At 33.8% G+C, this 15087-nt stretch overlaps 1 protein-coding gene across 3 annotated transcripts in view; it reads right to left on the minus strand.

Moving 5' to 3' along the window:
• The window catches only part of LOC138713201 (DDB1- and CUL4-associated factor 11), an 83997-nt gene that overhangs the window by 26054 nt on the left and 42856 nt on the right, over positions 1-15087 (minus strand). For all 3 annotated transcript variants that reach the window (XM_069845101.1, XM_069845103.1, XM_069845102.1), the window contains exons 3-7: positions 13175-13276; positions 10792-10951; positions 8065-8211; positions 4646-4827; positions 1621-1713 (exon numbers count right to left, since the gene is read on the minus strand). In XM_069845101.1, the coding sequence (XP_069701202.1) occupies positions 1621-1713; positions 4646-4827; positions 8065-8211; positions 10792-10951; positions 13175-13276 (684 nt within the window). The remainder of the gene's footprint in view (positions 1-1620; positions 1714-4645; positions 4828-8064; positions 8212-10791; positions 10952-13174; positions 13277-15087) is intronic.

Genomic DNA, 15087 nt, shown 5'->3' on the forward strand with positions numbered 1-15087 from the left:
AATCCAGCTGTGCACAGAACTTAGGTCAGAATTTTTCAGAAAATTACATCAAAATAGAAATTGTGGTAAGTAAAAGCTTTTATCAATCTTCTTAATGTATCCAGCTGTTTGCTGACAACATAAAGTCCACTATAGTCCACTGTAGTCTATTCAGTTGTTGTTTTTCACGAGAAATGGGGGGTATTTTGATCGGTGTTCATTATATACTGTTTTCGCTGTAAGAAAAATAATGTAAACATAAGCACGATGCTGTCATATCCATGATTGGCTCCCAGTCGAAACACTCACATTACGCAGGAGAATATAGTTCGTATTTGGAAACCATAATCTTATATTATGTGAAAATAAAAAATTGAATTCTAGTTGTTAAATACGATGAAACATATAACCTCGCTCATATGTATAACGCTATGTAAAAGAAACGCTACTTTTATATTTTGTTGTGTGCTATGAACGCGGATGAATACCAACAGTAATACCGAGGTAGTCTGTTCCTGTAACAAGCTGGCATCACTTGAGCTCGTAGTTGTTCATGTAAGCACGTGGTACTGAAGTATGGCTTCTGCATCCTCGGTGTGTGTGGTTATTAATCATAAGTGTGGAAACCCTCTCAAAAGCGGACAAAAACAAAATAGTCTTAAGTGTATATATTAAGTTAAGTGAGTTTTAATTACAGTAATTATAAAAGTAAATGTTTCCTAAGCAAATGAATGCATAGTAGTGAGGTTAGATCTACTTGATGGGTAACGGGAAATGTTTAACATGGAACAGGATGTACAACAGTAGGCGGGAACATGTACTGAGAATCTATGGCGCCAAACAGTGGCCAATGAAGCCTCACTTCAGTCACGTGCTATTGTTTATATTAGGATTTTTCTTACAGCGAAAAGATTATAGATGACTGTTGCTAGTAGCCAGAGTTGGGGTGTAGTCAATATATACTGCAGGGCTGTGTCTTCTGCAACTGGTACTGATGATTTTAATTTACTTCTTTTGTGGTTTATGGATGGACAGTAGAGAAGAATGTGTTCCAGATCTTCATCATGATTATTACACCACAGACAAGTAGGATTATCAGAAATGTGAAATCGGTGTAGGTACAATTGAGTGACAATGTGACCTGTTCTGGCTCTTGTTAAAAATGTTTCAACATGTCTGGCCAAGTTTTTGTACATTTCCAGGTCATTTGGTTTCTTTTGTACAGACTGTAAAATTTTTCCTTTGTCAGAAGAGAGCCAATTGTTGATCCATAGGTTTGTAAAATGAGACTTTACTGAAGCAAAAGCATTTGATAGAGATATCACTTGAAGAGGTCTTGGTTGCAAATATGTTGCCTGTTTTGCAATATTATCGACTTTCTCGTTTCCAGGTATACCACAAGCTTTTATAAGTTCCCACATTAGGCTACTAAAAAATAAACGCAACTGAAACTGTATATCTGCAGTAAATCTACACTATTTATGGTGAAAGACTCCATTTGAAATCTCCTGTTAAGCACTTCAACTTTTAAAGGCTTGGTGCATAAAACTTATACATAAATTTGTAAAAAATGTCAGATGAATTTTTTATAATGCTTTTCCAATGGATAAAATGTAGTATGTGAACTATAAACATACATACCTTGCACAAACCATCGTCACCACCACTGTACAGTATCTGTGAAGTGCTGTCAGCAAAAGCAACTGTATTTACATCGTCATCATGTCCCTCTATCTGAGAAAGAAAAGAAATGACACATTATTGCACATATTATGTGTGTTGTTCCCTGAGGTTTAGTACCGCCTCGAGACAATATGGTAAACGATTTTGGATATTGATCAGTCATGAAATATGGTTTAGAAAGAATCATTTTCACTTATTTAATTCTATTGTACTTGGCTATTGAGATAATTAGCTGGCTCATACAGTATCCAGCGACAGTCGAGGCACCAGGAAGTCTGAACTTAATACCCTTTGAGATAAGTTACGTAAGCTGCCCTGCCATGAGAATGTACATGTGAACATGACAGGGGAAGTATCTTTTCCTTTGTATGGATGCGTGTGATTGCAAGTGACATCAGGAAGCGTCATGCAAATCTAATTGAAGACAAGAAAGATGTATTGTTGGTGGATTTCATGGAACAAGGCAATCAATTAACCTTGCATTCATATTTTCACTCACCAGTACATTTATTTAATAATGCTTTCGTATATTCAATCAAGTGTACTAACTCTCTTGTACATTCACTCGTAAACTCACTCACTCACACACCAAGTCAATTGTACATTAATTCATTAATATGTACACTCACTCATACACCTAGTCAACTGTACACTCACTCACTCACTCACTCGTTCACCTACTATATTGCAAACTAACTCACTTATACACTCAGTCAATTATACATTCACTAACAATTGTACACTCATTCATCCACAGTTAATTGTACTTACTCTCATATATTCACTAACTCAATCGTACACTCATTCATCCATCCAGTCATTGTACACTCACCCATACTCTCACTCAATCACTCACTCGTCCATGCAGTCAATTGTACACTCATCCATACATTCACTCGCTCAATCGTACACTTAGTTAATTGTACAGTTAATTGGTAAGATCGAGTCAAACCTAAGTTACTGGCATTCTTACCACGCCATGAGGTTGCCCCGTGATGGACAGCACATTGGCTTTTCCCTAAGTCGTTTCCTATAAGCATGTCATAGGTTATAATGCGTGGATTTGCTTTGTTAATTATTTGCACTAAGCCGAGACAACTCTGTTGGCACTTTGGATTGTCAATCTCAGTGAGTTGCCTAAACTGTATTGAGGAAGACGTATTTTCAACCAGTTACACAATACAGCAACGCATTTTCCTCATTACAAAATCTCTAGCAGAGAAGTCGTACAAGTTGTGTTTATATTTTGGACATTTCTTAGTACCAAAGACAGAACCTGTTTCTCGCCACTGATTTAATAATTTAACACACTGTTTCAAACCACTTGATTATCCGACACAATTTATTTATTCTGAATTCCAAGTACTAAAAATTGAGCAAATATATAAACATACATTACTAACTTATTTTCACAAAAATCGAATGAATTTTATAACTGAAAAACATATACATAACACCAGAAGAAATGTCCCAACTCTTTTGGCAGAACCTAAATGCCACACTACAGCTGGATTAAGACATAGTAGGAATTATGGACCAAGACTATACAATTCAGTATTGAAAAATAATCCAGACCTAAGCAATTTACACATTCTTAAGTTTAAAAATAAAGTGAAAATGTTTGTATGATATTTGATAAATTTTATTATAATTTTTTTAAATGTTACTAGCATTATATGGTACTAATTTTTATTGTATTTATCTGATGCATGCACCCTATAAGATAAAACATTGTAATAAATATAAATAGATCATTTTCTTAATTAATAACAGTGTATATCTCCAATAAATGATTTTCTTAGCATCGCCACAGATACACTTGATTGTACTTGTCTCTATATCTTGTCACTAGAAAGTTCTTGAAATTTATATTTTCCCCGCCATTCATAAAATATTTTGATATGATACCTCTTGCACAAAAGGAGAGATCTATAACTGAAACTCGATTAATATATTTCAGTATTATTTGTATTCATCCTGGTAATAATGAACAGTTTGACTCGTAGACATTTTGTTTTTCAGCATTAACTTCCCATGATTTTACGAGAAGATTCGAAGAGAACGGCAGTTACGTAGACTTTCGGCTCCCCCTACTACCATTAATGCACAACACAATGTCAATACGGCGGTTGCTGTCGTCTGCTATACAACGAACTTTTCTGTTGATTTTCGAGTTCGGCATTTTTTTCCGGTTATTATATGCTTATTTAAGTTGTGTTAACTCTCGCTAGTGGTTTTATATTTTATTTTATCCGTCTTAGTATTTATTTTATTATTGTAAATATTTTTGTTTTATCACTATTATTATTATTATTATTATTATTATTATTATTATTATTATTATTATTATTATTAATGAATTATTTTGTATTACAATCTTTGTATCATTTCTGTCACGATTATTCTATTATTATTATTATTATTATTATTATTATTATTATTATTATTATTCTTATTGTTACTATTATTTATATCATCAGCATTATTATTTGAACCCTGTAAAATTTATGTAGACTACTGGACTGTACCCGAGCACGAGCATATGCTCATTTCAGGTATCTATTCATATGTATTCAATTCAAATGTAAATTGTAAATAAATTTGAATTTGAATTTGAATCAATGATTGTGTAAGACAAAACGTTTCATAACCACTTGTTCTTGTAGTACTATCTATGGTTGAAAATACGTCTTTTTCAATACAGAAAACAACTCACCAACAGAGACCGACAATGCAAAATGCCCGCAGAATTGTGTCGCCAGCTTAGAGTAAACAATTAATTAACAAGGCAACCCATGCACTGTGTCCTGCACTGGAAAACCAGGAAAATCCAATGTATTGCTCGTCAAAAAGCAATTTTGTGGTGTGGTAAGAATGCCGATAACTTAGGTTTGAATACCTCTGAATTAAACAATGAACGACAGTAGACATGACAATAGTCCAACACTATGATAACCAAAGCTCCACTGTAAATGTTACCTACCCTCAAAGCTCTTTGGTTGCATTCCCTATCATAGACATACAAAAAGCCATCATTGGCACCACCGAGTATCTCTCTTCCATCTGATGAAAATACTAGTGAAAATATGCAGAACCGTCTTTCTTCAGGACAAAGTGGAAGAGCATCTTGATTCTCAGAGTCTCCATACAGTCGAACAAGATGAACTAGAAAGAACCAACAATGTTACTAAGCATTTGCACACTTCGCCTAGCGTCTATGTGAAGTTAATATTTATGGAAATTATACTATACATTAATATTATTTCTGACACTTATGTGAGCTACTACAAGAAGCATGTTCATAATGATGCAAGCAAGGATATGAACAATCTTATTCTAGGCCAGGCATGTCAATTGATGCCCACAGGAGCAAGCGTGCGCTTTAGAGCCCAGGAGAGCCTGAGCGCTTTACTGCAGAAAGGAAAGAGACAGACGAAAGAGGTGATATATGCCGCTTGGTCGAGCTATATTCAGGGATGGCCAGCACTGATTCAATAGATAAAGGGAAGAGAACTTATTAAAACTGTATCCATGTTAATTTTTAGATTTGCCTGAGAAGTATAATTGCATTATAAGAATGTAAGTTTTAATTTTAATGCTCATTTTTCACAAGTTTGATTTTTTTATTCAAAAGAAATATTTTCTCAACTTTTCGTATAGAAAAGTGAAATTTTGAGGTATAGGCCTATTTATTTAGTAGCCTTACAGAATGTTTTCGTAAATCTAATATATCGATATACCTATTACTGAAGATAGTGTATTGAAAATTCTGAAAATATTCGCATGGAAATTGTTTGTAAGAAAATGAATTAACAAAGCAACTACTGTTACATCATAAGCAAAAGATACGTGTCCATGTGTTGTAAAAATGTCAGCTCTATAGCTTCAGCAGATTTCGAGAACATAATTTAACATTCTGATGATAGGAAGTTGCTCACAAATATCACCTTAAAAGCATAATGCGATAAGAGTTTTGTTATGTAATATTAGTTACACTTAAAAAGGATACAGTACCTAGGTAACTTTGCTTTGTACTGTAATATTGTTTTTATTAGTTTATTGATTACTTTTGTAAGGCTAAAGATACCATCAATATAAAGTCCAACTTATCATGTCATACTCAATCTCTTTCTTTGGAATATCACTTTCTTTATGAATGATGTGTTTCATCCACTTAATACAGTATAATATTATACTACTATGGAATTTAAGTGAATATTCCTTCTTAACTCTCTATTATGTTATTAAGATTTAAAACACAAGTCCAATATTAAGAAATCAGTGTTAGTACTTTTGTTTTACAGACAATATAGATAATATTAAACAGAAAGAAGCCATATAAAAATAACGACATAAAATTTCACGTTCCGTTTGAAGTTTGTGCACCACTGTTTTCTTAATCCAACAGGTTGCTTATTCATATACACAACCCTTCCTCTTTCCATACTTAGCGCTTGCTGCCCGCGCACGACGTCAAGGTCAGAAAAATGCGCTTGCTTTGACATCACTATAGGCTGTGAAGTTGGAGTCAGGAGCTAATTTTTAGAGAGAAAGTAGGCTCATGAAGAGAGCCAAAGGAAGAGGGGGGGGGGGGGAACAACGATAAATGTAACAAAAACGAAATAAAAATGAAAACAACAAAAAAGAGAGAAAAGAGGAGAAAAAGATAAAAAAATAAAAGGTAGCAAGGAACAAAGAGCAAAAGAAAGAGAGAAAATATTAATCACAGGAAAAAGAAAAAAGTACACAGAGAACTATACTACGTTCCACAATGCCTGACAGGCGACATAAACATTGCTGGCAGAGGAAGGGAAAAATATATTTTATTGCTATTTAACCAATGACAGATGTCACATTCCAGACTTACAGTATCTTGAAGTTGGGTGGTCTGAAGGTCCTACCTCCCCCCAAATTCAAGATAAGCCTGAAATGTGACCTCTGCCATTTGTTGAATAGCAATTATCCTTCTCTCTTCCTCTGTCGGCAATGTTTACGTCGCCTGTCAGGCATTGTGGAACAAAGTACAGTAAAACCTCGATAAAACGCGCCCGCTTATTACGCTATCCTGTGTAATACGCTTTTTTTGTCCGGTCCCTGCACATTTCATACATAACGCCTTTATATTTATTTTAGTAGGTTATTTTACGATGCTTTATCAACATCTTAGGTTATTTAGCGTCTGAATGAGATGAAGGTGATAATGCCGGTGAAATGAGTCTGGGGACCAACACCGAAAGTTACCCAGCATTTGCTCATATTGGGTTGAGGGAAAACCCCGGAAAAAACTCAACCAGGTAACTTGCCCCGACCGGGAATCGAACCCGGGCCACCTGGTTTCGCGGCTAGACGCCCTAACCGTTACTCCACAGGTGTGGACACGCCTTTATAAAATACCCCGTTTGTTGCGCTCAAGTCCCGCATAATACGCTGTTTTTGTGGAATATTTTCGATGTCATTTTCAGCAATGTACTGTAACAGCAATGAAACATCTTGGTCACTGAACTCACTGGTGCCATTAACCTGAAAAGTACTGGTATTCGACCCTTTACCTGCGCATTTAAACCTTCATACTTCATACCTTAGTATACCCCACCCTCTTGTTAAGCTCTCTTACTCGACTCCTTATCTGTGTGGTTAAAGCCTACATACAGTTACAAACCTCACCCTCTTGCTAACCCTCTGTCTCAAACAACATTCCTCACACAGTCGTAATAAAATTCTGGAAATTTTTGCTGGGCAGTTTGTTGTCCTTTAGTGTATTGAAGTGTCTGTGAGTGTGATTACAATGAGTGTTAAACGAAAAGTGCTTTCTGTATCGAAAAATTGGAAATCTTACGAAAGTACGATGAGAACAGTACTCTTACTCAGAAACAACTCTCTGATGCATTAGGAATCCCATCATCGACATTAAGAACGATAATAAAAAATCGCGACTCAATCACTACAGCTGCGACGTCAGGAGGATGTAATTGCAGAAACTGAAGTGTGGTAAACATGAGGACTTGGAGAACACGCACACGGCAAACAACTATAAATGACTTTTTTTCGAAAGAATTAAGTACAGTACATATTGTAAAATGTCTTTGACGTACAGTACAGTAATTACATAATGGAGTAATACTGTATTACCTTTCATGAATCATGTATTTCAATAAAGAAAAATGCTAATATATACTGTATATAAGTCAAAATTAGTATACTACCTAACACGCGGTCCCGGTTAATACGCGGTTTACACCCGGTCCCTTGAACAGCGTCTTATCGGGGTTTCACTGTATACAGGAATGGAAAAACTGAAAAGAAACCATAAAGAGACAGAAAGAAACGAAAGGGAGGAGTAAAGAACGAAAGAAAGAAAGAAATAAATAAAGAAAAGAAAACAACAAGACAGTTTATACTCACGGCATTCTGACCAGCTGGAGTAAACAATATAACTTCCATCAGGGCTGAAAGCTGTATCTAGCACACTCCATCCCACATCCCGGGCCTGAATTGTCTTCAATAGTACAAATTTATCTTCAGCCGTCATATACAATCTCAAGTTCCGATCTGAAGGAAAAAACACATGAGTGTGTGTTTCTTTAGTATACAATTCGATTCAGTTTTTAATTCGTAAAAAATAATCCCTCACAACCCCACTGGAGTTGCTTTGAATATTTAGCATCAAGGGTCTCAAACATAAAGCACATTCAAACCTTCAAGAATATTTCTGTAACATAATATTCACATTCTTTCTGCTGCTTACACAAACTGAAAGAGCAATCTTGATAAAGCAAAATATCACGCACAGTACTGCATCTGAGTTCACGGAAAGATAATTATCCACATGCATGATTTTGGAGTTAGGTTAATGGCAATATTTGGATCTACGCATATTTGAGAGAAATTCTTTTCACATATGAACATAACGAAATCTTCTATAAGGTCAAACATAAGCAACAGAAACTTGAATTCTGCTCTGCGACTTCAGAAATCAAATTTTATCTCAAGAATCGCGATAATAACTCACAGCAAATGTTAAACTGCTTTTTGTAATAATAATACTGTGTAAATTATTACAATTAAAAAGTTAATTTTATAAAAGCAATTGATTAATAATTTATTTAATGCAGAAATTGTTGTCAAAAAGTTTTACATTTATACAGAGGGTCGTACTGAAAGTCATGAGCAACCCATTACTATAATTCCAATTTCAACAATGTAACAAAACAAATGATCATAATCTACAGACTTTACACTATGTATTGACATATTATGACGTCATTAGCTTCTAACACGTGATAACAGGCAATGTTTGCAAAATGGTCGACAACGACTGTGTGCTGTCATTGAATTCCTTATTAAAGAGAAAAAAATCTTCTGCTGAAATTCACCTCAGGCTTCAGCATGCATACAGAGATGTGTGCATGGGCGTCAGCAGTGTTAGGAATGGGTGAAACATTTCTAAGACGGGAACAAGAGCATCCAAGATGAGCCTCGTAGCGGTCGTCCTCAAACTGCCTTCACAGAACGCAACAAGGAAAGAGTTGATGAGTTCTGGGATGCATTCTTGTTGAATTTCCTGAACCTGGAGAGATACTTTTGAAGCTCCATTGTGCATTGCGCGAGAAACAACATGAAAAGAAGATACTCCTGCAACATGATAATGCGCAGCATCACATTGCTCCTGTCACCATGGAGAAAATCAGGACAGTTTGGTGGGAAACTCTTCCGCATCCTCCCTACAGTCCCGACTTGGCACCCTCCGACTACCATATTTTCAGTTCTAAAGGAACAGCTGCGAGGCCAACCCTACATCAATGTCTTCAGGAAACTGGAGCGGACTTCTACCACAAGGAAATTTACGAACTTACAGAATGGTGGAAAAAATGTGTGCAAAGAAATGGAAGCTATGTTGAAAAGTGATAGAAAAGTCTGTAGATTAAAGTGATACACCTGGTTTGTCTAAAAAATAACAATTAATATTTATAATAATGGATTGCTCACGACTTTTAGTATGACCCTCATATTATTGTATATTCTATTGCAGCAACTGAGACATTTAATTCATTTACTTTCCTTCAGTGGTTTAGTTTGAACGTTCTACTGTGTTATGTTGTTATGATTAAAATTACAATTTAAAATCTGTGACCAGGAGGAAAAAGGTCTTAAGTCAGTTTTTTGTGAAAATGAAATTTTTATATATTCTGAAAGCAGAAACAATTCTCTACAATCTGGTAAAACGGCTAAAGTCAAATGAGACTCCTGACTGGATTTATAGAGCATTACCAAATGTCCTAAGTACTTTTTCAATCGAGCACACACAGAATAAAGGACTTAAGTATATTTAATACTTTATTCCTTACAAACCATCACATGTTTACTTTCCATGCTTCCCTATTAAAAAGGTCTAACTTGTATTTTAGCCATTTTAGCACATACTGATGCCCTTTCCTTTTAAAACTTTAAGCACTAGGGTAAACAGTCCTATAATTGTGTAAGACTCATTTTGCATTCCTAATAATTTACATTTCTCATTTATTTTGACATGTAAAAGGTCTTATGTTTAATAGTCCCTTCTACTCAGTTTGGCTTCTGATCTTAAAAGGGCTTAAGTGTGGCTATTTTTGGAAATAATCAAGAAAATTGTTAAATGAGCAACATTATCTATTTTAGAAGAAATATAAACAAATAATATCCAGGAAAAACTTAATTAAAAAAACTCTATAATTGACACCAATTTCAATCTTTCTACTGCTTTCCTGAAAAGTATAAAATTTTTACTTAAGACCTTTTTCCTCCCGGCCACAGAAATAATTCAAACAGATACTGGTAATTAATCTGTTATATTTAGCAATATGCCACTTCATAAATATTAGCATTATTTATGCTTTAAACAGGTGTTAATACAAAATGTTATGATAAAGACAGATAGAAAGAAAAGGAGAAAACAACGATGAACTGGTATTCTCTCTCTTTCCATCAAACCTGTTTTCAAGTCCCCCACTCTTTTTGTGTGCCCATGCCTGATGTAACCTATTTAAAAATTCATATTCTATTTAATATACTGAATGTAAACATAAATACATATGTCTGAGACCCATGATTAATTAACTAAAATTAAATTTTAACAAAAATATCTGCATTCACCTTGACAAGCGCTCAGAAAGTAGTTGCCATCTTTTGAATACTGTCCACAGAAAGCTTTACTGTGATATGTAGCTACAGTCTTCATCTTGTTTGGGATGTAATGGTTGGTGATTTTACAGCGATCTCCACGGGTGAAGGAACTTCGGCCAAACATCCCTCTCTAAAATATGAAACATATGCCTTTCTCTGAAGTCCCCCCACACTTTGTACACACTTCCTATAGTATATAAGTTTTGACTCGATTAAAAGAACCTCCAAGTAACAGAAAAAACATTTTTTTCATAAATTATTCAGAAATGAAGCCCAATAAAATGCCAAGATAATAATTTACAATGTTCTCAGTTTTGTAACTAATAAATTGTAAATGCTTGAAACATGAAGGACCTTCCAAAATAAATAAACACGCCTTAAAAAAAAACAACTTTTTTTGTCATGTAAAGATATAATTAAAAAACCGTTAGTAGACTTAAAAAACAAACTAATACGTTTACATGAGTCACAAGCTACAAAAATGAGTATATTTGTAGAAACTTTAGGGAGAAAAAATCCTGCAAAAAAGTTAATACAATGTAGATAAGGTAAAAGAATTCTTGTTACTGCAAATCATCTTTATTTTCTGTGAAATGAAAGCTTTTTATCCCTTTTATAAATCTGTAATTCAGGAATTCACTATTAAAAATAATAAGGGATAATTTTCTTAAAAAACATACTCGATTGCAACTTTTTACGAGACAACCATCATTAATAGCCTGGGACAAAGAATAAACATAAAATAATGTTGGAAATTATTTTTATGTATGAATTATTTCCTTCATTTAGCCTCTAAAACAGAGCAATGAAAATTATTTACGTATATTTTACAAATACTAATATAATGTTGCATTCGTTATGGTTCCAACGACAAAAAGCAAAAGACAATTGTACAGAAAATATTTTTCTCTATTTTATTTAACACAGTCACTGTTTTCTTTATAAAGCTTCAAAAGCAAAATTAATATATGAATGCCAGTGTTGGGGGGGGGGGGGGGTAAAGAATTTTATAAACATTACGTATTTTTTTTTATGCTCGACCATGCCGAAATGTAGTAATTATACACCTGGTAGCAGTCCTTTAATGCATGTCATTAAAGTACACCTACTCATTAAAGTACAGGTGTGTTCAGCCAATGAAAAGTCAGCTTTGTACCGTTATAAAACCTCTGCCAATGACAAGTCAGCTTTGTATCGTTATAAAACCACAAGTATCGATTATTCTCGGATATGCAATCGAAAGAGAATTAGCGAAAAGTCACAGAGGCTGGAAATCCAATACTGTCGCAGAAGGTTATGTTCTGTTACTATAATAATTAGCGTTAATTGTAAATAATATTCAAATAAATTCAATTTGTCATCTCGTTTTTCAATGTCTAATTTAATTTCAATGTTATATCAATGTTAATATTTAGTTTACTCTGTAGGTTCTTATAGGCTATCAAGGTCAATGTGGACATCTGTTCCTCGGAAAAAATCAATACTTTCGCATCTGCGCACATCTCACAATTTACGAGGTAATGCTCAAGGTCAGTTAGATACAAATAAAATGAATAATTTCAAGTTAGAAATATGGTCGAGCATAAAAATTCGTATGAAACTCGCCTATAATGGTAATTAAGAAGCTCGTATGAAAATTATGTTTATGAAACGAGCGCAAGCGAGTTTCATAAACATCCTTACTCGCTTCTTAATTACTATCATTATAGGCTCGTTGCATAATGTACTATTATAAAAGGGCAAAAAAATTAAATAACAGAACTGAAATCCTTCTACATTATTATGAATTTTATCTCCATAAAATTAATAAAAACAAATAATACACAAACAGCATTAAAATAAATTGTATGTATTTTATGAACATTATTAATGTTTTACTCATAAAACTTCTAAAAATAGAAATATACAGTCACAATAGTGTTAAAATTTATTATACTCTGTATAAACATTATGCATGTTTCTGAACTTGCTATACAATTTTGTTTTACGGTAAAGAATAAATGGTGTTGAACATTTTTCATAAATGCTTTATAAACATGAAAACTTCAAGAAAAGAAAAATACAATTTTTTAAACATATTCTGTAGCAACAATTTTTTTATCTACAGTCTCTCAGAATATCTCATCGAGGTTCAAATCGCAACTGCGTTATATTAAATTTATGCTAAATCATTTAATAAACAACGCTGTGAAGTTATTCAAGGAAGTCATCCTCAAGCAATTTAGACACTTAACTTTGATCTCTCTTTAACCTTGATATGTATCAGTGAATATGGCAGGCCACATCTGGCCTGAATAAGCACCATCCCTGACTTCTTATGCAATATCTGCATTATATTCGTGCTTAGTCATACCTCTCTAGCAGTAATCATTGCTGCGATGGAGTTTGGACGTTGATGGCCAGTGGAATGTAGGAGACCACATGCTTGCTGAGTGACCAAGCTAACCTCACTTTTCTGCAGAGAAAAAGAAACAGAGGCGATGGTCAACAAAAACACACTCAAAGCAAGTAAATATAAACAAACAAACTACACACGATTATGACATTACAAGTACTGTTGCAATTTCTTACTTTTGTAATGTCCGATGATAAATGGATAAATGAAAAATCCAAAATAATTTAAGAAATTTCGTTTTAAAATGCTTAAGAATCAAAACTTAAAGACTGGTAAATCCACAGAGATTTGATGTAATACAACCACATAACACATAAAATATAATATAGTGATAGATTTATTGATATTAGTTCACAAAAGTACAAAACTTAATAATTAAAAAAAAAAAAAAGATCTATATACAAAAGTAGTTATACATAATAAATATACAATTTCCTAAACTAATTAATTTATCGCAAATCTCAGTAATTTATTGGTTCAAACTTGCACTTGTCTGGTTTTAGTGCATGTTTAAACCAATCGTAATAATCATTAATACTTTAAACCTTATTTATCTGCTCCTGTCCACAATTTACTACCAAAAATATTTTTAAATCAATTATTCTTTTGTTTTTACTTTAAACATCTAAATTTATTCTATAACTTTCGTATTTAACATAAAATATAATAAAAAATCCACAACAAAGTATACGAAATCATAAATAATAATAATAATAATAATAATAATAATAATAATAATAACAACAAATTCATTAATTTGACATGTATTAAGTCTTTACTGGCCTGCATTTCTCAAAATTATTTAAGATGTGCCTACTTTTCTTTCTTTCAATCGATAATCCAATATGCCTTAATTTTCTGGAAAAATGGTACCAAAATTGGAAGCGCCTTGATTTTGCAAAAAAAAAAAAAAAAAAAAAAAAAAAAAAAAAAAAAAAAACATTAGAATTTTATTTAAATCGAACTATGTTGAACATTGTCGACCACGTTTCAGACAATCACAGTTATGAACAGTCATAAATTTGTATATATGTGTGTGTATCTAATGCCTACCCACTTCACTTCCGTGATTCGGGTTCCGCATATTGCGGATAGATGGCAGGACTGTGACCCATTTTCAATTTGTACACACTTCGGCAAACCACACTATACATGATGTGTATCTGTGAAGAATTATATCGTGTACTAGGCTGCATGTATGTGCAAGTGTAGTGTATGGAATGGGTGAGGATGATGGTGAAGGTGAGGAAGGGAAATCCAGTGCCGACACATAGCCTACTCCTTTCAAATAGCACCAAGGGGACTGCCAGGCTTAACGTCCCTGTCCGATGGACGAATCACTGTCAACAGCGACATAATTATGTCTTCTCTTCATATGCACTACGGAGAGATTTGGGGTTTAACCCAAGCATATTGGTGCACAATTTAGTGATTAGAAGTTGTGCACCGCCAGCTCTCCTAGTCCTGAGGCAGAAATTTTACATGAAAATTTCTGACCCTGCCGGGAATCGAACCTGGGCCGCCTAGTCTGGAGGCAGACGAGCTACCATAGAGCTATCTCGGCAGACAAATTTGTATACTAGTACTTTACACTCAACATAGCTAATATCGACAATGACTCATTAGTGGCCAATATACATGATCATGAAATTATAAATAGTGACAACTTAATATCCCATACTGTAGATAACGTAAGAGCAACACAAACTTTTCTGTTATGGGGATGAAATTATATAATAAGCTTCCGAGTCAATATTATAAGTTACTAAACAATAGCTTCATAGCTAGATTTTATAATTGGTTATTAAATAATGCTTTTTACTCTATTGGCGAGTTTTTTAAACCAAATTTGCATGAAACTGCTTTTTAAT

Source organism: Periplaneta americana, chromosome 14 (assembly GCF_040183065.1).
Source record: "Periplaneta americana isolate PAMFEO1 chromosome 14, P.americana_PAMFEO1_priV1, whole genome shotgun sequence".
In the NCBI taxonomy this organism is placed as follows: Eukaryota; Metazoa; Arthropoda; class Insecta; order Blattodea; family Blattidae; genus Periplaneta; species Periplaneta americana.